At 36.4% G+C, this 26,050-nt stretch overlaps 2 protein-coding genes across 3 annotated transcripts in view; both read left to right on the top strand.

The window, feature by feature from the left end:
- The window catches only part of LOC109860621, a 68,040-nt gene extending 50,220 nt beyond the window's left edge, over window positions 1-17,820 (top strand). Inside the window, exons 12-30 of the mRNA XM_020439850.1 lie at window positions 816-1,014; window positions 1,485-1,716; window positions 2,281-2,396; window positions 3,592-3,747; window positions 7,101-7,291; window positions 11,439-11,614; window positions 11,723-11,916; window positions 12,094-12,251; window positions 12,553-12,694; window positions 12,813-13,112; window positions 13,405-13,827; window positions 13,934-14,023; window positions 14,181-14,497; window positions 15,039-15,237; window positions 16,170-16,312; window positions 16,394-16,476; window positions 16,784-16,899; window positions 17,243-17,392; window positions 17,543-17,820. Of these exons, the coding sequence (XP_020295439.1) occupies window positions 816-1,014; window positions 1,485-1,716; window positions 2,281-2,396; window positions 3,592-3,747; window positions 7,101-7,291; window positions 11,439-11,614; window positions 11,723-11,916; window positions 12,094-12,251; window positions 12,553-12,694; window positions 12,813-13,112; window positions 13,405-13,827; window positions 13,934-14,023; window positions 14,181-14,497; window positions 15,039-15,237; window positions 16,170-16,312; window positions 16,394-16,476; window positions 16,784-16,899; window positions 17,243-17,392; window positions 17,543-17,719 (3,562 nt within the window). The 3' untranslated portion in view covers window positions 17,720-17,820. The remainder of the gene's footprint in view (window positions 1-815; window positions 1,015-1,484; window positions 1,717-2,280; window positions 2,397-3,591; window positions 3,748-7,100; window positions 7,292-11,438; window positions 11,615-11,722; window positions 11,917-12,093; window positions 12,252-12,552; window positions 12,695-12,812; window positions 13,113-13,404; window positions 13,828-13,933; window positions 14,024-14,180; window positions 14,498-15,038; window positions 15,238-16,169; window positions 16,313-16,393; window positions 16,477-16,783; window positions 16,900-17,242; window positions 17,393-17,542) is intronic.
- Window positions 17,821-20,175: 2,355 nt separating this feature from the next.
- On the top strand, window positions 20,176-25,782 carry LOC109860622 (glutamate receptor ionotropic, kainate 2-like). Of its 2 annotated transcripts, XM_020439852.1 has the most exons (15): window positions 20,176-20,251; window positions 20,346-20,504; window positions 20,634-20,815; window positions 20,972-21,129; window positions 21,383-21,524; window positions 21,713-22,009; window positions 22,180-22,401; window positions 22,568-22,774; window positions 23,329-23,413; window positions 23,518-23,794; window positions 23,973-24,171; window positions 24,335-24,560; window positions 24,758-24,873; window positions 24,983-25,129; window positions 25,220-25,782. In XM_020439852.1, the coding sequence occupies exons 1-15, from the start codon at window positions 20,182-20,184 to the stop codon at window positions 25,337-25,339; spliced, it is 2,607 nt and encodes an 868-aa protein (XP_020295441.1). In that variant the 5' UTR covers window positions 20,176-20,181; the 3' UTR covers window positions 25,340-25,782. The 2 variants fall into 2 exon arrangements, with proteins under 2 accessions (XP_020295441.1, XP_020295440.1); XM_020439851.1 differs by lacking the exons at window positions 20,176-20,251; window positions 20,346-20,504 and having other exon boundaries at window positions 20,656-20,815; window positions 21,111-21,129; window positions 25,220-25,780.
- Window positions 25,783-26,050: the final 268 nt, after the last annotated feature.

Genomic DNA, 26,050 nt, shown 5'->3' with positions numbered 1-26,050 from the left:
TAATTCGCAGTAGACCTTCTCTTTGTGATAGAGAATTAACTTGATACTCAATTAACAAGATATTTAATGATCGAAATTAAAAAGGATAGTAGAATTAAATATAGCCTTACTATATATATAATACGACTCCAAAACTCTCATTAAGAAATACATCCCTCGCTATATGATTTCCGGTGTTGCATGATGTATATATAAACGCGGCAAAATTAATCAAACTGCTTTGCTCGTTTCTAGTTATCGAAATGCATGAAATCCCCGTAGCATGCGTTAGTAAGCTTGGAATACCGTTACACAAGTAGTTTCCAATAATTTCAAGTGCTCATTTTACATGACATAATTACGTTTATGTATATACACGTCAGTGCTCGCGTGTAAAATAATTTGCCCGCAGACATGTTCCGTATATATATATATATATATATATGTATGTACACGCGTCCGTTTTCCACTCGCCAACTTCCATATTTGTCGTTTGATAACGAATCACTTAACTGCAAAACGGATTATGGCTCGCGACGTACAGAGTCGCGGACTCATTAGATAAAAATGAAGTTGAACTCCCGCGCGCTCTCGTTCACTTTTACGGAAAGGTGCAAAGTTGCCATCGAAGAACTTCCGCGAACGGCAGGTGGTATTGATTCTTCTTTTCTATTACTTCGTATTGCCAGCACGCGCTGTTTTATCGCGCGTAGAACGCAGTTTCTACAAACGAGACGGTTATACGGATTATTTTGCGAGCAAATTCGAGCGGTGGATTTCCGTTTAAACTATCTCACGATGAAAAGCAGTCTGCAGCCTTTGACCTGTTATCGCAGGGCCGTTTCAACTCGCATGGTCGCGGGCATGTGGTGGTTCTTCACGTTGATCATGATCTCCTCGTACACGGCTAATCTCGCGGCTTTCCTCACCGTCGAGAGGATGGATTCACCGATCGAGAGCGCCGAGGATCTCGCTAAGCAGACGAAGATTAAGTACGGTGCTCTCAAAGGTGGCAGCACAGCTGCCTTCTTTAGGGTGAGATTAATAATCTATATATCGCACATATATGTACGCGTGGATCGCATCGTTGTATACACACTTCTGAGTTTGCTCGTAAGGGAAAAATGTCAAACAATCACACATCGGTTTTGTATTTTTCTTTATCAAGAGCAAGACAATTTGTTGAAATTGCGAGAAAACTAATTCGAGCACAACAGAGAATTTCTATTATCTCATCAATTTTATCTCACACTGTTATCTCGCGATTGAGTCGACTCCGCTTTTGACGGTCTGAGCATCGAAGTAACACCGGAACCGCAGGATGCGACCGAGAATATTCTGGCATTAATTCGGGAGCGCCGATGCGTGCAATTAGGGATATAAGCGAGATACGATATCTCTTCGAAGTAAGGCATGCCTACTTCGGGGGTTAACCGATTTCCACTCCGACGTTCCATCGTTTAACGGCGCGCGTACTCAACCACGAAATTCTCGGCGTGATCTAGGATTCCAATTTCTCGACGTACCAACGCATGTGGTCCTTCATGGATTCAGCGAAGCCGACGGTATTTACATCAAGCAACGTCGAGGGCGTGGAACGAGTGATCAAGGGGAAAGGCAGTTACGCATTCCTGATGGAATCCACCTCCATCGAATACGTAATCGAGAGGAACTGCGACCTCACTCAAGTCGGCGGTCTCTTGGACTCCAAGGGATACGGCATTGCCATGCCACCGAGTAAGTGCTAAACAGAAATACATGTACATAGAAAATCTTGCGCTACATAAGAAGTCGCGAATAAAATTTTCGCGAAAAAGTGAAAACATATCGAATATTGCATTGTGTGTGTACGTGTAATTACATTGGCTTACTTATTTTTGCTCTCGAACAAAAGTACTTCATTAAAATGCATTCAAGTAAAACTTTTCGTTTATGCAAATGAAGCGTTGATCAAAAATAAATGCGAATTGTTCCCTCGGCAAATTGTGTCAAAGATCGTGCGAGCGTTGTCAGTTAGTTTATCCACAAGAGAGAGAGAGAGAGAGAGAGCACCTCTTTATTTCGAGAGACCGAATAAAATCGCATTGCCGTTTGTCCTGCTGATCTCGCGACCGCGTGAAAGCGCAAGTCGATAGAAAGCGCCAACCATGGCGGAAGGGATCGCGCGCGGAATTATCGGTGAGACGTTTGCGCGAGGGAACGATTGCCGCAACGGTACTTCCGAAAGTTTCGCGAAAGCACGACGCTATGAGGCGATAAAAGCAGCGACGGGAGTTCCTTAAAACGACCTTGGAACTTCAGACTCGCCATACAAAACGGCCATAAGCGACGCCATCCTGAAGCTGCAAGAGGAGGGAAAGCTTCATATGCTGAAGACGCGTTGGTGGAAGGAGAAACGAGGCGGCGGATCCTGTAGGGTAAGTTAATGTTTGTGTTTTAGTGCAAATTTACTTACGCAGTTCATTTTGACTTCTTAGAACGTGTCTGATATTCTTTTTAAAAATACGATTTGAAACTTACAGAATAAATAAGATTTTTAAAATAAATATTCGAACTTAGAAATAATAAAAAAAGAAATTATCTTTCAATCAATATTTCGATCTGTTTACCCGCAGCTGTAGTTTTATTTATCTGACACACGGATATTGTCAAAAAAAGAACCGCGGAAGTTCACTTTTAGTCCCTTCATTTTCTCTCTTATTTTTCCCTCGAGAGATATTCCGACGCGCTAGCTCAAGAAGCGCGCGTTCGAAATTCTTGCGCCAGGCTTCAGCAACTCCCCTCATCCGTCAGGTCGTCGGGGATTGGAGTGGCACGCAGAGAAGATTATTTCGCGAATTCGCGAAATCGAAGCTTCGCCGAGCTCTCGCGATCACTGTTGCACGCGCTGCTATTTCTCGCGCAGCAGCGCCGATAAATTCTTCCAATAATTCACCAGTTTCCTCTTGCCTCGAATAAATTCGTTGTTGTTTGACAAACAAACATAAATTAAATAATTGTATAGTTATGCAAAAGAAATTAACTCTTCAATATTATTTCCTCGCTAAAATCATTGTAAAGAAAATACAAAACATATGTTTAATATTTGTGTTGCAAACACAACGTAATTTAGATATATAATTTAGATATATATGAGACAATTGATAACTAAACGACAAATAACTGTTGTCGTTAATAAGTTCCATCCTTCAAAACAAATATACGTATATATAAATTATATAAAGAAAGTATCTTATATAAAACGCGTCGAGTTTTGCCTTGTTCACAAGATTAAATTGATTGCTCGACGCTGCGATGGCGTACAGAACAGAAGATACAATAATTAATAGACCACTTCCTCTCTTCTCTCAACGCTTTCATCAACGTGAGTACGAGCAAGCGCAATCAAATTTTCGCTATATTATCAGCGACGCGCAACCCTCTGCGAAACATTTCAATAATGAACAGCCGAGCGTGAAGGCCGCGCGTACATTAACGATGCGCAACGGACTAAACACGAAAACCGCCGTTTCTCCCTGGCGGCGCATTACCGATGCAGCGGAGAGCCATATTCAGCCCGCAAACCGGCCATGTTAATGCGCCACAAGCTAATCGATGTTTCTCACGGTTCAGGACGACACGTCGAAGAGCAGCTCGGCGGCGAACGAACTCGGTCTGGCGAACGTCGGCGGTGTCTTCGTGGTGCTGATGGGCGGTATGGGCGTCGCCTGCGTGATCGCCGTCTGCGAGTTCGTGTGGAAGAGTCGGCAGGTAGCCTTGCACGATCGGGTGAGTGGCGCAAAATAGCACGTGGAAGAAGGTCGCGCGGTAATCTCGCCGGAAGTCGCTGCTTCGGAATCCGCCGCGGCTTCCACGCGGCTCGATCCCGACGCGATCTATCCCGACATACCGCGCGAATATATCAGTTGATGCTCGTACGTTGGTGGAGTTCCTCTCTAATGGTCTCGGTACAGAACGACTCGGGTCTGATCGTTCGCGCGCGGCTCAAATCTTACTCCCGTGATCGATCGATCCTCCCGCCCGTAGACGCGGTTACGTCAAAGATTACAGTATCGCGTTCTCAACTGTGCACTGTGTCTCTTCATTTTCCCTCACTTTTCTACTATCTTCCGCCGTAACACTTATTTTTCTTTTCTCCCGTTATCGTGTGCCGTTAATCTTCGTGATTATCCCCCATTGTCTCGTAGCGAATATCGTCGTTAGGCTGACTGACCAAAGTGACCGTCCTCTCGCTCGCGGTATATCGAAAATGTGCCAATGTAAGCTTTTACAACTAAAGAAATGCCTCGAGTTTGTCATGACTTGCACGAAATTCGACCGCGTTCGAACTTTTGTTCTCGCCTGTCTTAACATCGCGCGCTTACCACAGAGTTCAGAGTAACAACCTCCACATGTCCCCCTTTGAGGTTCGCACAAACGAACATAAAGTCGCGCTAGTATTTTACACAAAAGCGTCATAATTATTCGAGACGACTATAGAAAAACAACCAACAACAGTTTTATAAAAAAAAAAAAAAATAAAAAAAAAAAAAACAAAATAGGAAAGGAGATTTGTATTCACTGTATGCGGTCAAATGTGAAATCAGCTTGTACGATTTAAAATCTCGTATAGCGCGAGTTGCGATGTCCGGCGTGCGGTCTGCGCGATATATATATTCGTGTGCCATCGTTTGCATACATTCAAGGAGTAAGCAAACAGGGCAAGTATTTGAAAGAGGGCTCGTCCACAAATACGACGAATATGCAGCTTTGCACTGGCGGATCAGTTCGTACGTATTGAAAAGTAAACAGACCTATGAGGTAGCGCGGCATGGTTGTACCTCTTTTCAGACCCTGCTTTAGGGTAGATGTTGCGGAAGAGCATATGCAAGGTCCTCCAAAAATTTAAATCGGCTTAGATCGATCTTATGCGAGACGAGATACTCCTGCGGCAAATAGTGTGGATTTAATACCTACCTATATAGAGTTTCGAATAGCATTTGAATTCCTACACTGTGATGTATTGATACAATCGAAACAAAATGACCGGTGCAATCGCGATATTTGATACAATACAAAAAATAAAAATATGTAAAACAAAGTCAATTGAACAGATAGTTGAAGTAAAACAAAGTAATGGTTTACAGCGATTGCAATGCTTCGCGTAAAAAACATCTGCAACGAGATTGACAATAAACACTTAATTATCTTTTAAAGAAATCATTAAAACAAGCATGATATAAAGATTTGCACAAATCAGTTTCGTTTGCTATTCAAAACTTTACCGCTTCATCATTCAAACATCGCAAGAATGACTGATGTAACGAATCTGACTCAGGCATTTTGGTGTTCTGTTTTAGAAGCAGAAAGCCTCAGGGAAACCGATCTGCGAAGGTTTTACAGATCTGCACTAGCGACGGTACGCGCTGCGCTGCGAAACAAAAACAGATTCTTAAACTCAAGCCGTACCTCAAAGCGTATCCGATCCGAGTTCAGTGGACCTAAGGAAGAACTCCATCACGAGTGATCGGAAGTGTATAAAGATCGTAATTTCATAGGGGCAAACTAAAATAATCGGACAGAAAAAGCAACAAACTTTGACTTTTCCAATTTTCTTACTACAAAACGAAAAATAAATCAAAATACATTTGGCCAGATTACTTCCGTAAAACCGTTGTAGAAACCGTCAAATTTAAAACAAAGTAAATCTATATAAAATATCAGATATTCCTGATATGAACTAATTAGATAATTGTCTGCGGCGGAATTTTTCGGAATATTTTTGTTGGCGCGAACAAATTATCAAAACTTAATAAACAACAATACTAATATTTAAAAAAAAGATTGGAAAAGTCAATATGGCGTTTGCCATTTGCTCATATCAAAACTTAGATTAATGAAAAAAGACTTTAAGCCTCGCAACAAAAAAGGCCAGATTCTCTCTCGCAAAGTCATAAACGTCTCGATCGACGTCAAAGTATTACTTAAAAAAAAAAAAAAAAAGAAACAAAAAAAAACAAAAACATAAAAAAATCGCAGTGTTCGCAACCAAATTATTAGTGCTGCGATAACAGACAGAACTTTTAAGAACAATCACGATTTTATACCAACTAGATAGTAAATGTATAGTGTAACAGGTTACAAGACGTTTTATTGTACATAATGTGTAGCTGTGTCGATTTAACAAATGCGTACATATATACATGGAATCCGTTCGCTTCTCGATATCACAAGCGATAGACTTGAAGGAGCATGTGGATTTAAAAAGGTGATACGTGATCTATACAACAAACAAAATGTTCTACAAATTGTGATGAATTTTTACAAAAATTAAGTCACGCACTCGCTCACGGCAAGTGTAATATTGTTACATTGCATGAAAACGTCAAGTATCATCTTTTATCTATACGCATCTTTCATCATGTAAACTATATTTCCGATCCACGCGAAGAAGCGCACGGACTCCGAAAAATCCGTTAATGAATCGACGAATGAATCTCTGTGTCACGGCGAAGTATTGTATGAAAATTGCGATTTCAAAAATATTGCATTACTTGTATGTATACAATAGTAAGTAAAGCTGAAAGGCCGCGCGTTGTATGTCAGTTCAGTATGACATTGTTAGTTGTGTTCGCAACGTTTTTTGCTTCTCTCCCGTCACGGATTTACAGAAGGTGAGCTCATTTATTCTCTTCTACATTTATATATTTAAACTTAACGCAATCAATTATCGGAATATTTTATGTGTGTGTTTTTTTACAAACATACATTTACTTGTACAATTATGTCCAATTAGTTTATTGCTTGTACAAGCTCGGTAAATTTTCTATTAAATTTTTTTTTTTTAAGACGGTAGAGTTGAACATTATTTTAACTATAATAAAATACAAAAATCTTTCATTTTCACTTGTTCCTCTCTTATTCAACCATGTTGTTCGGTAGTAAATTTCTTAAGTATGTAATTAATCTTTCAGCTCAAACTCCTGAGCAAAATTACCTCTTTTCGCGGAACTTTCGATTGCGTCGCAAACAAAAGTAAAAATTAAACGTCCACATCTCAACGTAGAGAGTTTGAGCTGATCGATTCATTCGCAATCGAATACATGAGCTTGGTCGCAATCGTCTTTCCATGGAACTTACAGAAGTCCGTGTACTCAGAAATGGCGGACGAATTGCGATACGCTTTGGACTGCGGCAACGGAAATAAAAAGCCGTCGAGGAAAACGTTTTGTCGACGTCAAGGGCAACAATCGAGCTTGTCGATCGTCTCAGAGGAGAACAAGTACATGGCGTGCAACAAGTACAGACATTTTGTCGGGAAAGCACCTCTGACATGAACAAAAGAAACAGTTGACCGAATGGAAGGACCGAGTGATGAATTTCTTTAATTGCAGCGCTTGAAGAAAGAGCGTTGAAAAATGCCGACGATTGCCGGACCATTGCAAAGAGTTGTTGAATTTTCTCTAGTTCAAAATCAAACAATTCGTTACCACGAGCGCTGTATCCGATGCAAGAAGCGTAAGAAGAAAGTCGGTATGCAGCTGAAGGACTTTGGCACACGGGAGAGGAAAAGAAAACCGTATAAATTCGTTAAGTTACGAAAATTCGCGATGCGATTCGAATCGATGTATACAGACACTCACCGAGATTTACATTTAACTTATACGTGTACATGTCTGTCCTTTTTTACAAACTACTGTCGAATAAGATAGTCCACCGTCTAGCCCTTGGTAGGGTTTTGAATGTTTACTTGTCGAGCGTGATGCGAAAGAACGAGCGAGTGAACACATTACATAGGTACGTCGCGTGAAATTAGGTGGCCTTTCATCGACGTTAAAGATATATTGTCTCGCTATCTTGTAAGGTATTCTATTGAAATTCATTTGAATATAATCGTCGATGTATGTGAATTCGATCGTAAACACGGCGCGGAGATGTGAATTCGCGCGCTTAATAACAACGATTTCACCGTCACCGCAATTGAGCGAATTCCGCTGGTGTATAAATAATAAACTGAACAATTTCATATATTCTCCATCTTAAATCTGCGAGACACGAGACTGCGAACGGTTATTATAACGCACTGTTTTATCACGGTCAACTGTTATTACATACATTATTCGCGGTAGATAGTTGAAATATTTCAACGTAACTTTGTTCAAATTTATTCTTACCCTTAGCTGGTCTGACGGGGTCCATAAGGTCAATGAAATATTATTTGAGCAAACTAGAATTAATTAATCGAATTATATCTAGATGGTATATTCTGCAAGCTGCGTTCGAGACGCGCTGTCATATTCCGTCGATTGGAAAAGATTGTTATTAGACAACGACCAGATTGGTTTTTCAAAGAGTATACGTCATTGTTATTCCTGATCTCCCTGTTTGTTCCATCTACCTTACATGTTTATGCGGACCTTGTGAACCAAGCAGTATTCATTTCAAGTCTTCCCTCGATAAAGAAACAGAAAAAGAAACGAGCCATCTTTTAAACAGCAGCTCTCCAGGAACTCATAAATCAGAGGATAAATGTTTGACGTTATGTTGAAGAATGTGTGACATTCCCAATCGTTTGTGTAGATATTATTTTAAGATGAGCATAAGAGAGAGGAAAAGAGAGAGAGAGAGAGAGAGAGACAGAGAGAGAGAGAGAGAACAGAAACAAAATGCAACACATATTTTATTTCTTTCTCTTCTATATTTGCACGTCCCACAGATTTCGTTCTTGATACAATTTACCAAGTTGAAAGCGATTATAGAGACGTACGTACAAACACGCAATACATACACACACGTATGCTCACAGATACACAAGACATTTACTGTAAATATGCGTTCATACGTCGTATAAATTTGTTAAGAACATATATGGATTCTACTTCTTATATAAAATGTACTACAAGCATCATATTAAACGTGAATAAAATTAATCGTCTGTAAATTCTCATCATACGCTCTCTGTTATAATTATATCCTCGTCATATCCTGTTTCCTGTTGATAATTATTAGATAATTATTGACTGATCACAAAATCTAAAGCAACAAATCAAAAGTTTTTTATATTTTTATTTTTTAACACAATTTTTGTTATATCATATCGCACAGTTATATTATACAGAAATCTGAAAAACCGAACGGGTCTGATAAGAGAAAAACTTTTATGTAGGTTTTACGCATCTCGCGTAAATTGTACTTTACTTATTACTGCTATAAATATTTTTATTTTCTCTTGAAACGAGTTGTACATTGGACACTATTCTAGATCGAAAATATTCTGCGGCACTAGCGTCTTTCATTGCGAGGACGGATTGCGTGAAAACTTGGGAAGGGAGTTTAGAGCATGCGCCGCCAAGAAGAGCCGCGTAAGAAGTGATGTTCGGATTTAGAGCCGCGTGTAGTGTGAGGTTCGTTCAGTAAAGCACGCGTCTTAAAAGTCTTTTGTCTTAAATAGTGTGAATCGCATCATTACATTTTAGGTAAGCTCTTGCGAATCTTAGCAAGTTCTCTGCAATCTTTTTAGAATAAAGATTCTCTATTCGCTCACGTGTTCGCTTAGAATCTTGATACATACCTACTTCTTTTGCCATAAAAATCACATAACTTACGCTGTATTTTCGTTCTATCGTTTTTAATAAAAAAATTATCCTACTTTTTCATCTAATGTGACTGATCTTGTTAAACGTCTCGAGTAAAACGAGTTTTTTTTTAACAAGTTTAGAAGAAAATTATTTAGAGAAAATTTTTCTTTCTCTCTCTCTCTCTCTCTCTCTCTCTCTCTCTCTCTCTCGTTCTCTAGAATATTTTCTCAGAATACTTAAAAAGTAAAGCTTTATCAATTAATCAATCTTTCTCTCACTCTCAATTTTTAAAAAAGGAGAGAGAGAAAGCGAGACAAAAACAGAGAGAAAGAGTGTGAAGTACGCACAATCACGCAAACCTGATAAAGTCTTTTTTTAATTATTTTATTTTTACCACTACTATCAATACATTATGTAAGTTAGTGTGCAATACAATTAAATTAAAATGTTTAAACAAATACATTGTTTTGACTGTGTGGTAAAAACATTACGTATCTATTATATATACTTGTATCTAGAGAAAAATTGTTTACAAATAAAAAAAAAAACTTTCAATTGTATTTCGTCGAAATCTATGTCACACAGCAAACGCGACAAGCACCAGTGGCGACGGGCGACGCTCGGCGTCTAAATATATCTACGTCGTTATGTGCTCTCTTAAGATTTTCGTTAGTTTTCCATGTTCACGTCTGCACGCGCGAGATCGTTCAAAAATTTTCAATCGCACACATTACTGTATAGGTTAGGATTTTTGTTTGTATCTGTATACCAAAGCTGTATAAATTGACATTCTCTGAAATATCTATCGCAAATCAATATCTCGCGCGTGAGAAATAAATAGGCGTGAATGCATACTTAGTATGAATGAATGAAAAAGAATACGCCAGACTGTGCGTACATTTGGCACGACGACAGTAGACTACGTGGAATTTCGAATTCTGAATGCATGCAATGCTGCTAGAAACACGCAGACATTAATCGTCTCCAGCTAATAAAAGACGGTCCCAGGAAGACATTTATTTTTGCTAAGCAATGTTTTTTTTTTTTATCTATGCCCACAAAAGTTGATATAAAGTACAAGTATAAAAATATTGTTTTGTTACAACAAATCTACTGCAATTAAAGTTCGGATGACAAAGAGATCGTTTTCAACTTGTGTACAAGAAACAATTCTTTGTCGCGCGTGCGTGCGCGCGCGCGTGCTAGAAATGATCAAAAAAAGAAAATCAAAATTCGTATCGGTCACGATATACGATTATAATTAACTTGCGTAAATATCTCGTTAATTTTCTTCGCACGGTCGTTGTAAGAGCGAAAAGGAGAAGAAGAGGAAAAGAGAGAGACTTAATATTTTTTCAACTACAAGATATATAAAATAAACTCAAACGGAAAAGTAACGTAATATTTGTCGCCCGCGATGTGTACCGTTTAATCGCAGCGTGCAGATTTATTAAGAGCACAAACATCAAGCAAATAACTAAATTCAATATTGGAAGATTGATTTTAGACGGGACTAAATATTTATGCGCGCCGAGAGCGACTTTCAGGCGGTAACGTTGCCTTCCGGTTAGTTTATATAACGTCGGCCGGATAAGTGCTCGCTCAAGATCTTTCCGTTTGGCTGTACGTACGTGTGCAAGTCGTACGCGACGTTAACATCCGACTTTATTAGATACACACCCGCGCCTGTCAAGATACTTGCCCGGCAAACCGATGTATTTTAAGTTTTCTTATTGTGCACACAGAATGATCGCTATAAGATGGTGACCAAGCGTCTTTTGGTATTATTGCCGATATTTTTGACCTACGCTTTAGGTTTTCCAAAAAAAGTACATATAGGTAAGACAAATGCTCTCACTGTCATAACTAATGAATAAACTACGAATGCGCAAACAATAGTCGATATATAATAATTACAGCGGGGCTATTCGATCAAGATGACGAGATTCAAAGAACGTTCAAATCGTCAATAAAAGCAGTAAATAGGGAGAGGCATGAGAATGAGGAGCTATCGAATGTGTTTTTAGAATCTAAAATTAACGAGATTGAAGATGATCCTTTTGAAGCGTCATCAAAAGGTAAAGCATTTTAGTAAATGTCACTTTTACACAAATTTAATCATATATATATATATATGTTCCTTATATTCTTATTTATTGTTATAAAAATTCTTTGAAATATTTTAGTATGTGAAATGATTAGTTTTGGAGTAGTTGGCATTTTCGGACCTCAGGAAAAAATTACTGCTGATTATATACAAAGCGTATGCGAAGCAATGGAAGTGCCGTATATCTCTGTCAGACAAGATTCTGCATCTCACACATCTTACCCACGTGGGTTAGGACTAAACTTATACCCGCATGTGAGCTCGTTGTCACGAGTAAGTAAATCTAAAGCTTCCAATACATCAAATAAAATTTTATCTTTGCTTAGCGCAAAAACTAAAATTGTTAATCAGTTGTGAATTGTTAGTTGTTAATTGTTAATTAATTTCTCTCAATTCTCTTGTTGTTGGAAGTCGTTCTCACAATTCTAATGTAATTGACAAAACTTTTAGATATACGATCAACTTGTAACGGACTTTGAATGGAAATCGTTTGCAATATTGTACGAGAATACCGACAGTCTGATTCGCTTGCATCTTCTGTTAAAACGATGGGACGCCCAAGGCAATTCCATGTTCGTGTATCATTTGGGTAACGGACCGAACTATAGGTACACTGAACATTTGAAATTTCGCAGTAACTGTCTCAAAGATCTTTTGATCCCATTGCCACGAGTCTTTTCTCAGAAATGTCAGACTTGATTCATTTTAATACAAACACAAAAGACTACATCTTCATACATATATTTTTAAAGAAAATTATGTATTTTTGTTTACATTATTTGTGCGAAGTTACACTAAAAGAAGTAACAATTAGAACAAGAGAGATCGTTTAGATGAGTTTAGAAAATATCATGCAACAAAAAAACTGTTGATTAATTAAAATACAGTTTGTTGTAAAATTCTGTACAGGAAAGGGATGCAAGCCATCAAAGAATCGGAACTCGAAAACATAATTATTGATTGTTCGTACGACATACTCGCCGAGGTTCTCAAACAAGCACAACAAGTTGGGATATTGTCTGAAAAGCACAGAGTGATCGTGACTTCTTTGGTAAGACATACTTTTTTTTATAAGTAAAAACAAAAAAACTAAATTTTTATTAAAATGTTTGAATATGACAAAAAAGTTTGACAAAATCAAACTTGTCGTTATGTTTGACGTTTGATAGGATCTGCAAACTTTGGACTTGGAGCCATATCAATATTCCGGCGTCAACTTCACCGGTTTGCGCCTGATTGACCCTGAAGATCCGATAGTGAATCAAACTTTCAAGAAACACAAGAATGAATGGGGCCTAGATGCTTCACAGTTGCGAGTTGAACCAGCTCTCATGTACGACGCGGTGCAGCTGTTTGCGAGAGCTTTCAAACAACTCAAAGACGCTACCAGAGGCGACATCAAGAAACTGCCGTGTGACGGTAGTGTTAGATGGGAACACGGGCTCAGTTTGAGCAACTTCATGCGATCGGTAAGATTTTTTTAATCCCCGTGGAACATAAGAGAAAATTTGTTCTTCTGCTATACAGAAAAAAATCTTACATTTTTTTTTTTTTTTTTTTTTTTTTTTTTTTTTTACGGGTTTACGCAAACATTTTATTTTTATTTTTTTTTCGTCTTTATAGACCGAAACGATAGGTTTGACNATTTGTTCTTCTGCTATACAGAAAAAAATCTTACTTTTTTTTTTTTTTTTTTTTTTTTTTTTTTATATTATTAATTTATTTAAATTTTATATTATTAATTTAATTTCGTCTTTATAGACCGAAACGATAGGTTTGACTGGTCTCGTCAAGTTCGACAGAGATGGCTTTCGCAGTAACATACGCTTAGATATTGTGAGATTAACTGAATCCGGTTTGAAAAAAATCGGTGAATGGAATAGTACAAAAGGAAATAATATCGATTGGTTGCCAGAAAAAGGCAAAAAGACAGATATCGAATTGAGCTTGCAAAACAGAACTTTCATAGTTCTGATATCACTCACAGCTCCTTACGGTATGGAAAAAGAATCATCGACGTCGTTGATTGGCAATGATCGCTACGAAGGGTTTGCGATTGATATTATACAGCTTTGTAGCGAAATATTGGGCTTTAATTATACGTTTCAAGTCGAGCCGGATTATGGCTCAAAAAATGAAATAACTGGAAAATGGTCCGGTATGCTCGGAAAAATTATGGCTGATGTTAGTATTGTTGATATCACCTAACAAATTTCTAGCCACAATTGAAACAAACAACGAAACGACAAAGTATATTATAGTATCGAAAAACCAATACCTTTTTTTTCAGGAAGCAGATCTAGCTATAACAGATTTGACGATAACCTCCCAAAGAGAAGAAGCTGTCGATTTTACGATGCCGTTCATGAATTTAGTTAAGTTGAGTTTAATTTAGTAATTTACCATCACTATATGATAAAACTTTTACAGTCAATTCTTCTTTTAATAACAAAAAACATTATTTTCTTTCTAATTAATGACTAAATCAATTTAAAGAAAGAGTCGTTACTGTTTACTACTTCTTTTCTCTACATCGTTTTATTCTATACACGAACTTATATGTATGTAATTTTGCAGGAATCAGTATTCTTTTCAGAAAGCCGACCAAGATGGCACCCAGTTTATTTTCCTTTTTAAGTCCGTTTTCCAACGAAGTATGGTCTTACTTGATCGGCGCGTATATCATAGTTTCGCTATTGCTTTTTATTATCGGGAGAATGTGTCCCGAAGAATGGAATAATCCTTATCCTTGCATCGAAGATCCTGAAACGCTCGAAAATCAATTCACTATGAAGAACTCTTTTTGGTTCGCGATAGGTAGCATCATGCAACAAGGCAGTGAAATAGCACCTATGTACGAAATATTTCTCTCATCTTAAGGTATTACCCTCACGTCCCTGCGGGCGCGGGAGAGCGGAGATAGTTCTATCTCACTCCAATTGAAGAAATGGTAACGTCGCTCTTTCTCATACTAATCATAAAATCGCTCGTTTTCTGTGTTATTTTAATTATTACTGAAAAACTGTACGGTACAGGCGTCTGATTTTACACACATATTTTCTTTATAGTTTAAAGAAGCTGTAGTAATATTTTTAGCCAAATCTGAAAATTTGAACTCTAGATATTTAGGTAAATGCGCGTGATTTCCTCATTCTCTCTATCACTTCCATGTTAAATCATGCGAAATTCGTTTTCGATTTTCTCAAAAACTGTACGGTAAAAAAATCTGAAAAAGTTCAGGGGTTCATAGATCAAGTTTTTAAACATTGTGTAGAAGTTTAAAGTAAAACTGAAAATTAGAAAACAATCGAGGGTAATATCTTAAGAAACTTTCGTTTTTGCACATAAATTTATAAAAAAGCGATTTTTATCTAAACTTCAAACTTGAATTTTAGAGGTATCTCTACGCGCATGGTTGCTGGATCATGGTGGTTCTTCTGCCTCATAATGGTTAGTTCGTACACTGCTAATTTGGCAGCTTTTCTGACTGTCGAAACGGTAACTTCGCCGTTTGACAGCGTAGACGAGTTAGCCAAAAAAAAAACGATCAAGTATGGCGCAAAATTGAAAGGATCGACGCTCAATTTCTTTAAAGTAAGCTATCTTTTCTTGTCTGTTTTTTCAATTTTTGTTGAAATATATTTCTCTACAACAAATTTATACCAATAAGTTATTACTTGATGAAAATGTTTTACTTTTAGAATTTTTTAATAGAAAAGTTTTAGATATATTTTTATACGTAAACTGAATTTTTTATGTTTTTTAACTAAATTCAAAATTTTACGACTATTGAATAAAACAATTCTCTATGTACAACATCTCTAATAAACAAAAATGCGTGCGTAATAGATTTTAGGTAGATTTTAGGTAGATTTTTCAGGACATTCACGTATTTGCTATTCTTATAGCATGTACAAATATTTTCAGATGTAAGATAAACTTTAAGTAATCCCACACAAGTACATTAGTGTAGTTTTTACGATTATACACATGATATTGTTAATTTGTTTTCACTTACTTACATTCTGTTCTGCTTACAATTTTTAAAAATATTTTCAGCATAATTGCAATTCTTAGAACAAAACAGTCAGTTTTTTCTTTTTTTTCCATTGACACATGCGATTAATTCCGCACGAAACACAACTAGTTAAATAATTACTTAATAAATTCAAGAAGCAAACTAGTATATTAGCGAAACAGTTACGTTCGTTAATCTGACATTTGCTAACACTTTGGTGAACTTGAAGTTGCACTCTGAGTTTTTTAATCTTCTGCATATTATTATTGTTACAACTTGTCCGTAAATAACAAACTAGTTTTGAGAAGTGGTAATTTTCCCATATATTTTTCCACAATATATTTTTCCGATATATTTCCGTTACATCGCTCAAAATGCATACAAAGACATATTTTTGAAAACTCGCTTACTAATCCGCATAGATGCTTACTACTATAGAAAATATACACGATAAGTATGAGAGCTACATTCTAACTCAGTTTTTTGAAAGAATTTTGCGACTTCCAAGGAAAGCAACTACTCGGTATATAAGGAGATGTATGATACCATGATGGAAAATGCGAAGGATGTTTTACCGGAAAGCAATGTAAAAGCTGTGGAAAAAGTCAAACAAGAAGAGTATGCGTTTTTGATGGAGTCCAGTTCAATCGAGTACATATCACGTAATGCGTAACACGTATTGTTTTTTATAGTTATCATTACATGTATAGTGAGTATTTGTTTTTTATACAGATACATAATGGAACGCGAATGCAATGTAACCCAGATAGGCGGCTTGTTAGACGAAAAAGGGTATGGCATCGCTATGAAAAAACGTGAGTTATATAATCAAAACTTAATTGTACTAAAAATATTATTTTATAGAAATGATATTTTGCATTATTGTTACATACTGGTATCTGGTAATTGCCGGAACATCGCTCGTAGACAGATAGAAAGAGTTATTTTGAGTCGAAAAGTTCTATACCACTTTGCAAGATTCACAATAATTAACCAGATGTTAATTAATAAAGATGTGGGTGCACGCTTATTCGGGGATTTTTATTAATTAACATCTCGTTAATTATTGCAAAATGATATAGGATTTTTCGACTCAGAATAATCCCTTCTGTTTATTTATAGATTCGCCATACAGACACAATTTGAACAGTGCAATTTTGAAGCTATCAGAGGCAGGTTTAATCACTGAACTCAAAAAGAAATGGTGGACAGAAAAACGCGGTGGTGGAAGGTGTCGAGTAAGCAAAAGATGTTATCTTGAATAAACTTCCAAAAAGCGATTACCTCCGATTTGACTGATAACGAAGAAAAGGGGTTTGCGCCAGAAATCTATTTCGGAATCTTATTTACTAGGTAAAATAAGTATTTATGCCAAAAATTAGACAAATCGGAGGTAATCGCTTTTCGAGAGTGCATCCGTTATTTTTTTTATAAATTACAAATTATAAAATAAAAATTTGTATTTTATAAAATACAAATTTCATAAAATACAAATGATTAAAGATGTTATTTTTTTTTATAAAATACAAATTGCATATACAACACACGTTACGTTAAAATTTATTCATTCTCGTTGTACAGGAAAATGGTGGAGCTGGTTCAGCAGAAGAATTAAATCTCGATAATGTTGGCGGCGTATTTTTAGTGCTCATGGTAGGCGTTGCTCTGTCCACTGTATACACCGTAATTGAGTTACTTTGGGAAATTGCCCACACGTCGATTCGAGAAAACGTAAGCGAACTGTTCTTATTTATCGCATCGTATTATTCTGTTTCTCATTAAAACGCGCAGCAGTGCTGATTCTTATACAATGGTATTTATATAGTATATATGTATTTTTATAGTCAAGTATTTAACTGTTTATTTCTAATTTTTTTTTAGGTGTCGTTTAAAGAAGAATTAATAGACGAACTCAAATTCATCGCACAGTGTAGTGCCTCAAAGCCAGTGCGAAGAAGAAATGGATTATCCAACAAAAGTGACAGTACGAGAGGGTGCACTCCCCCGTACGGTTTTATACCGACAGTAATAAGAACGTCGCCAACCGACGACGCATAACGTTCGAACGAGTTTTGAATAACAACGATGATGTTATCGTACGTACACCGATTTACTACTTTGTTGTTCATACTTGTGTCGGATAAATTTTCAAACACGCAGCTTAATAAGATATTCGTATTGAATAAAGAAAAATTGTAAAAACTTATATAACTTAAAACTTGTATAATATGTAATTTCGTAGCGAAATAAAAGTATTTTAAATGTTTTATTTGTTTTATTTTTCACTATCATTTTCTATATCGCGTCAATTGTCAAACACTGTCAGACTTGAATTCACAATTTGCGGTGTGACATATTGGTATAATATATTAAATGTCTCGTATTATAATCTAAAATATAGCAATAAAATATAAATTATCGCTTGTATGTTGTATGTCGTAATTGTTTCTTTTTGACACTTTTGATTCGCGCTAGTAAGTGTCTATAAACAATCGTGCGACACGATTATTCGGAGCGATAAGAAAACAAGTCTTTCTCCTGAAATAAGCACGATGATCATGCGCAAAAGAGCAGGACAGCGCGGTAGAAGGCTCTATTACCTACTTCTCGTAGTCGAAATAGTCAACGAGTGATGATAGTATAGCTGCTGGCTTTAATAGTGATTCGTGGTTTATTTAAGTTCTCAATACGTTTACTTCGCGTTGAAAAGTTTCTCTCCGAGTGATTCTAATGTTGCTTAATAAAATTCAATTTACCGCGCGAGTGATCTCATACCATCAATCAACGTGAACAGATCTGAATCTGAATAAGCTATAGTAAAGAGTACGAGTATTATCAATATTTTTTTTAGCTATAGATGGAAAGATGTTGTAATCGTGTACTTAGTTCCGAAACATTAATATGGTTTTAATCAATAAATCGCTCGTGAAATAGATCATAAATTGAGTTAAAAGGCCGATACGAGCAGTAAATACAAGTTGGTCGTGTATGAGATTCTTACGTAGGACAGACGAAGAGAAAATTAAAAACTAGAATTAGTGAGCATAAAAACCAGATTAATAGAAATTCCAATGTTATGTCTGTTGTCACTGAACATCGCTTAGAGAATAATCATGATTTTATTTGGAATGATGTGAAAATATTAGACACTGAAAAATTTTTTTACAAGAGATCTATTTCTGAAATGCTCCACATTCAATTACAAGACAATCCAATTAATGTAAAGTCAGATACTGATAAGCTTAAACCTTATTTCTTTTTCTTAGATCTGTTCAAATCAAAAAGATAGTTCGTTACTTTAACATATGTTCAAATAAATATTTGTCTCTTGTAGGTTATTGACATCACATGCCTTGAGTTGTTTTGTTGGTGAGGAGTTTTGTATATATTTGTACCACGTAAGGATTACGCGCCAGTACACAGTATCTCTTAATCATATTTTCTCACACAATTTTCCAACTTTGTCATGGATGCTGTTTGCTCGCGTGTTCTCTAATTAAAGTACGTATAATTTTTTATATTTTTTATATTTTTTGTAATGTTTTTATCCATTCAAGTATGATTTTCGCTCATCTCGATTAATTTATTGTCAGATTACATTTATACACTGAAGAAGGTCTAAACCTGTGACCGAAACGTCTGTTTATTTAATAAAGACTGTATCTCATACACGACCAACTTGTATTTACTGCTCGTATCGGCTTTTTAACTCAATTTATGAATATGTTTTTATTTTTAAAACCGACTTTTTTCTTATTAAAAGAAAAGTTGTACTTGACAGTTTTGCATTCGCGTTTTACTTTAACATACAACAATTTTAAGAGATATTTTGTGTTATGTTCAACTCTTGTTGGAAAAAAAGTTTAAAACACTTTCCCAAGCACTCAATCAAGTATTATCTTTTCTCGAGATATAGATATTACTATAGGATAAAAGAAATTTTAATTTGAGAAATAAAAAATTTATTACAAAATATTCTTTCTTCAAATCCTACAAATATAATGTGTATTTATGAAATGTGTATTATAAAAATTATGTTTCTAATATATTGCCAAGAAAAAATTAAATTGTAGATAAAATTCAAAATTATCTTAAAAATAATATGTAAATATATTTACTTTCTATTTTTCTTGAGAAGTTTCAGAAAATCTACTCAAAAACAAATCTATATGCTACACTGACAGCTCTCAGAACTGTCAGTGAACCATTCGACAGTTAGTTTTATAGCAAATAGACTAAGAGAAGCTGTTTTAGAGTGCGTTGGCACGATGAGCCGCGAAATCTAAATATATCACGCACTGGCTATGTGTGCGTACGCACGTATGCTGCCACGTTTAAAATATGCGGTGCAATAGTACTAATGCAATAACAACAACAAATACACACATACATACAAGCAAGCACGAATTAAATTTTACTGTTTATTTTTAAAAAGATAAACAAACTAGGTTTGTTCAATGCAAAATACCATTTGCCAGTTGCATTTGCTATTAAAACTATTCCTTTAGATTAATCGCGAAATGCTGCTGCTGTACGTCACTATTGCATTTATGCCAAATATTCTGGGATTTCCGAGAAGAATTCTTATCGGTAAGCCCGTCTCGCATTTCGCAAAAGATCGAATATTGTATAACAGCGAAATATCGATAACAATTCAACGTGAATAAAATTGAACGATCGATAGGAGGTCTGTTCGACAGCGATGAAGTGATACAGCAAGCATTTGAGATATCTATAGAAGCAATCAACAAAAATATCGCCGGTTCCAAGCACGCAACGAGCGTATTGCTGATTCCTAAAAGCGAAAAAATCAGCAAGAATTCTTTCCAGGTGTCACAGATAGGTATGTATGTACAGTTTACTAACTAAGTGAGATACTTCAACGATTTATCATGATTTGCTTGCAATTAATGCATATGAGAAACATGTTGCGAGACTATATGTTTTGTAAAATTTTGTACGTTGCGTGCAGCGTGCGAATTGGTAAGCAACGGAATAGCCGGGATATTCGGTCCGCAAAACAAATTGACAGCAATCCACGTTCAAAGTATGTGCGACACTTTGGACATACCCTATATTGCTGCCAGATGGGATTCCGAGCCGAAACGTGGAAAGATTATAAATCTATATCCGTATCCCGAGGCGCTTTCCACGGTACTTATTTATATTTCTTAAAATGAAACAATTGTTGACCCTACAACGCGATCAATAATTCGAGCCACGCAATTAATCTACTTGGTCAAAATTTTTGCTACTTTTAAAAAGTTCTGAGCGGAATTCGAAGTTTAATTGATTTTTGCAATTGATTAGGTTTTTCATGATTTGATACAAGAGTACAAATGGAAAGAATACGCGATATTGTATGACAACACTGACGCTTTAATTCGCATGAATCGCCTGCTCAAGTTACCAAATGTGACTACTATTTCCGTGATGGTGTTTCATTTAGGTGGTGGACCGAATTTTAGGTATGCACGCACGAATCATATAAATAGGTCGTACCTCGAGTGGGTTTGCGTGCACGAGCGACGTTTGTCAAACAAAGTTATTACACATTCGTGCCGTTTATTTAGTCCTGTCGTAAATGTCGAAAAAGGTCACGATAATTTATAACACCACGACAGTCTCTCGGCGCAAAATAAACGTCACTCTTGCACTCTAGCGTGCGAAAACTTTCGCTAAAGATACAAATAATCCAGAAATTAAAAGACGGAGTTACAGGCACGCCATGAAAGAAGTCAAGCACTACGGATACAGAAATATTATAATCGATTGTTCATACGATAATCTTGCTTCTGTTCTGGAACAAGCGCTACAAGTCGGATTAATGTCAGAAAAACATAAAGTAATCGTTGCTTCTTTGGTAAGATTGAACTTCCTAATATAATTTCGAACACTTCTTTTATTACAAAACATTTATTACAAACATTACATATTTTACAATAAAAATATATTACCTATATACTTCTAGCGTGCAGAATCTGTTCTAAATTTAATTTATTTGATTTATTCTATTACATTTGTATGTACACATTTGTATAATATATTTAGGACCTACAGACTCTAGATTTAGAAGCGTACAAATATTCCGGAGTAGATATAACCGGTGTACGATTAGTCGATCCGGAAAGTCCGATCGTTCGGCATATCTTGAAGTCTCTTAATTGGAAGTTGGCAAACGGTTCTCATTTAAAGACGGAAGCGGCGCTCGCTTACGACGCAGTGCAACTTTTCGCAAGCGGTTATGCACGGTTGCGCGACAGCGTCAAGGGAAACCTTAAGAAACTATTTTGCAACCGTACGGAAACTTGGAGACACGGCTACAGTTTGAGTAATTACATACGAAACGTACGTGCGTTTATTTGCATCAGTGTACTTGGATATATATACGTTTAAATTATACTCAAATTGTGTGTGTGTGTACACAACTTTAATGGAACAACTTTACTGACATGTGGACGATAAAACATACAAACTTGTAATAATATATCACTATGTGATATATTATTTATCCTTAGGAACAAATATACGGATTGAGCGGCATGATAAAATTCGATACAGCTGGATTTCGGACTGAATTTCAAGTGGACATTTTAACTCTGGGAAAACAAGGGTTGGAAAAAATCGGAACGTGGAAAACCGATAACGGTATCGAATGGATATTGAAAAATAGAGTTCGTACAATGAAGGGTGTTGAAAAGAATTTAAGCAACAAACATTTTATTGTTCTGATATCGTTAGTACGTTCCAAATGTAACTAACTACAAGAATCGTATTAAAATATTTAGTTAATTAATAAACAAGCTAAGAACATGTTATTTATAGATTAAATATTTTTTCATTACTTAGTAAAGTGTAAGTTACTTTATAAAAATAAAATAAAAAACTGCGATCTCTCAATTTTAGACAAACCCATATGGAATGCTCACAGAATCATCATCGATAATGACTGGAAATGCTCGATATGAAGGCTTCGCCATTGATATAATTCACGAGATGAGCAAGATACTGGGATTTAATTATACCTTTGAAGTTCAGACAGACAATGTTTACGGAGAACTTAATCAAACAACCGGTCAATGGAACGGCATGCTGGGAAAAATAATAGCTCGTGTAAGTGCGGCTGAGGTATTTTTTTGCGTTTTTTTTTTGTTTTTTGTTTTTATTTTGCATTAAAATAAATGTTAGCACAATGAACTTGCAATCTAGCTTTGTTTCGCGAGTAGTGCTGCTACCTTGCATCGTGCTCACGATGTAAAATTACCGTCAAATCGTTCTTGTATATCGGTAAAGCAGGTGCCTCTTCATATATATATTTTCTGATACGTCGGTACAACCTAACAGTTTTTCGAGTATTTTGTTGATTAAAATCCGGCAGCGCTAATATAAAGAATTAACGTGTTACTAAATAATATTAAGCTTAATCTAATAAATTAATTTAATAAATTAATCTTTCACAAAACTTAAAATTTTATTTATTTTTATATACGCAATATAGCTTACACAGTTGATTATATAAACTATATGGATTTGATTATATAATTACCAGAAATATCTTCATCACTTTTCCATGGTTGTATAAACAACGATTCAAATTCGACAATTTTGTCATAAAAATAGCTATTTAAATATAAACAAAAGAATCTTTTCTTTATTTGATTTTAAAGGAAGCAGATTTAGCGATTACGGATCTGACAATCACAGCACAAAGAGGTAACGCAGTGGATTTTACGAGCCCGTTTATGAATCTAGGTAAAATGTACTGCACACACGCACACATTATTGCCGCGATACTGTATATAGTAAACATACATTCGTATCATTTTAGAACTTACTTGAATCAAACAATATTTCAGGAATAAGCGTTCTTTACAGAAAACCAACGATCGCACCACCTAGCTTGTTGTCCTTCTTAGGGCCGTTTTCGAATGACGTTTGGACATATCTGATCGCAGCGTACATCGTCGTGTCGATATTATTATTCGTGATAGGAAAACTTTGTCCTATAGAATGGACAAACCCATATCCTTGTATCAAAGAGCCGGAAGTATTAGAAACACCCTTCACCGTGATGGACACTCCGTTCTTCGTGATTGGTGCCTTACTGAAGGGTTCTACAGAATTTGCACCCGTGTGAGTTGATCTTCTCGCTTCGTAAAACTTGTAGGGAGTGGTTTGAAGATATTTATCTTGCATGAAATCACACGCAGCAACGAAGTTTCGTATCGCTGCAAAGCAATTTGCTTGCACACGCGTTTATATACTAGCTATGGTTGTGGAATAAAGCTACTATAGATAATTTGTATTTTAGCGGAACTTCAACGAGAACTCTGACTGTTGTATGGTGGTTTTTCAATCTTATCATCGGATCAACTTACATCGCCAATTTAGCAGCCGCGTTATCTACGAAATCCGTTGTCTGGCCTTTCAAAGTGGCGGAAGAATTGGCCTATCAAACAAAAATCAAATACGGCGCAAAAAAGAAAGGCTCGACGCTCTCGTTTTTTCAAGTGAGTAACATAATCCGAAAGTGAGAGAAAATTAATAAAAGAGAAGATAGCCGACGTCTATTGATTATGATAGCGCGTATCTACTAGCTGGCGATGAAATTTCGCGTTACTCTATTTATGGAAGCGCGTAGGCGGTCAGAACGCGGTCGATCTTGTTTTGCAGGGTTCCACGTATAAACCGTACGAGATTATGTATAATTATATGAAGGATCATGCTGACGAGGTGCTCATAGAAAAGAACGAGGAAGGTGTGTGGAAGGTGCAACACGAAAATTACGCGTATTTCATGGAGTCCACGTCAATCGAGTACATCACGCAGAGAAAGTGTAATTTAACCCAGATCGGTGGACTTTTGGATTCTAAGAGTTACGGGATAGCAATGAGAAAAGGTCGGTAAAAATTCTTTAGTTTGCAATATAGCAATAATTGAAACTAAAGTATTTCTGTCGCCATCCACAAATGTTTCCTGATATTTAATAAATGTTGCGTATACTTTTTTATTATCATTATTGTTTGAAAGATCTAAAAAAAAAAAATGTTTAAAATCAATCTTAGAGTATTTAAATAAAATCTTTCCGTAACGCAGACGCTCCCTATCGCGTAGATCTCAGCGGCGCTGTACTAAAACTGAAGGAAATCGGTATCATCAATAAATTGCAGACTAAATGGTGGAAGGAAAAGCGAACAGAAGAAACATGCGAAGTAATTGTTATTTAATTTTGATTAAAACTTTTAGGGTTTGAGTTGCATGCTGATAGTTATTACCGATGCTTGGTAAAGTGATATACCATTAAAAATTAAATGTTTATAGGATAAAGTAACAGTTCAAGTTCAACCATTGAATTTCGAAGATGTTAGCGGAGTGTTTTTAATTATGATAAGCGGCGTTATGTTGTCCTGGCTTGTCGCGGGATGGTCGTTTCTATGGAATATTCGAAATCTTGCAATCGATAATAACGTAATATTTAATAATAAACATAAAATATGCCATATTCATATATTAACAACGTTCTAAAGTCATAGACATCGCTGTGTTTTTGCATCACAGGTGACCTACAAAAAACAAATTATAGAAGAAATGAAGTTTTTGGCCAAATGTAGCAGCACAAAGGTTATCAAGAGGAGGAAGAACTCCGTCGAAACCATCAATAGCAGCAACACGAATTAAATAATAAATTACGTCATCTTTTAGCAAAAAATTTATTTATTCATGCTTAGTAGACACAGAAGTGAAAAAAATAAGACAGAAAAAAAATTATTTTTATCGCAGCATTATTTGCAGCATAATAGTTGTCTTTAATGAAATAGAGGATAAATTATCCCACATTCTATCCCCCGTAACGATGTACCCAACATTATCTTATAGAGTAGACGTCTGAGAGACCACGGAAAAATGTTAATAAAGAACTGCAATATCGTGCATCAGCTTGATTATACTAACAAAAGTTACACTGAGACGATGAACGTTTAGTCCTCGGACGTTAAACTGAACTCTCGGGCGTCGTAAGATCGTTAAGGATCATGGCTTATCTCGACCACTTTGTCGTAAACACATCCGCGTATATATCCATGAGTATAGTCATGGGTGCGTGATCGAAGCAACAAAGAAGATCTAGCGGGGAGATACGCGCAGCGGCGCGTAACCGCTAGCTGTTCCTCACGAGCGAAGGAGAGAATCTGTTCCGCGGCCGCTGAACGATCAAAGTCGCGCGCGCGCACTCTTACCTTCGCGTCGGGAATTCGCCTTCGGTTTACGAGCCACGTTTCGACCGATGACACTGACCCTCAGGAATCTCCGAGCGCTACGTTCGCAACAGCAAGCGCATCTCTTTGCAAGAAGGTGCGTCCCCGTCGGCTGCCTTATTCAAAGGCGACGTCC

The sequence above is a fragment of the Pseudomyrmex gracilis genome, unplaced genomic scaffold, assembly GCF_002006095.1.
Source record: "Pseudomyrmex gracilis isolate BER0280 unplaced genomic scaffold, ASM200609v1 scaffold_427, whole genome shotgun sequence".
In the NCBI taxonomy this organism is placed as follows: domain Eukaryota; kingdom Metazoa; phylum Arthropoda; class Insecta; order Hymenoptera; family Formicidae; genus Pseudomyrmex; species Pseudomyrmex gracilis.
This window is presented reverse-complemented; position numbering and strand designations above follow the sequence as displayed.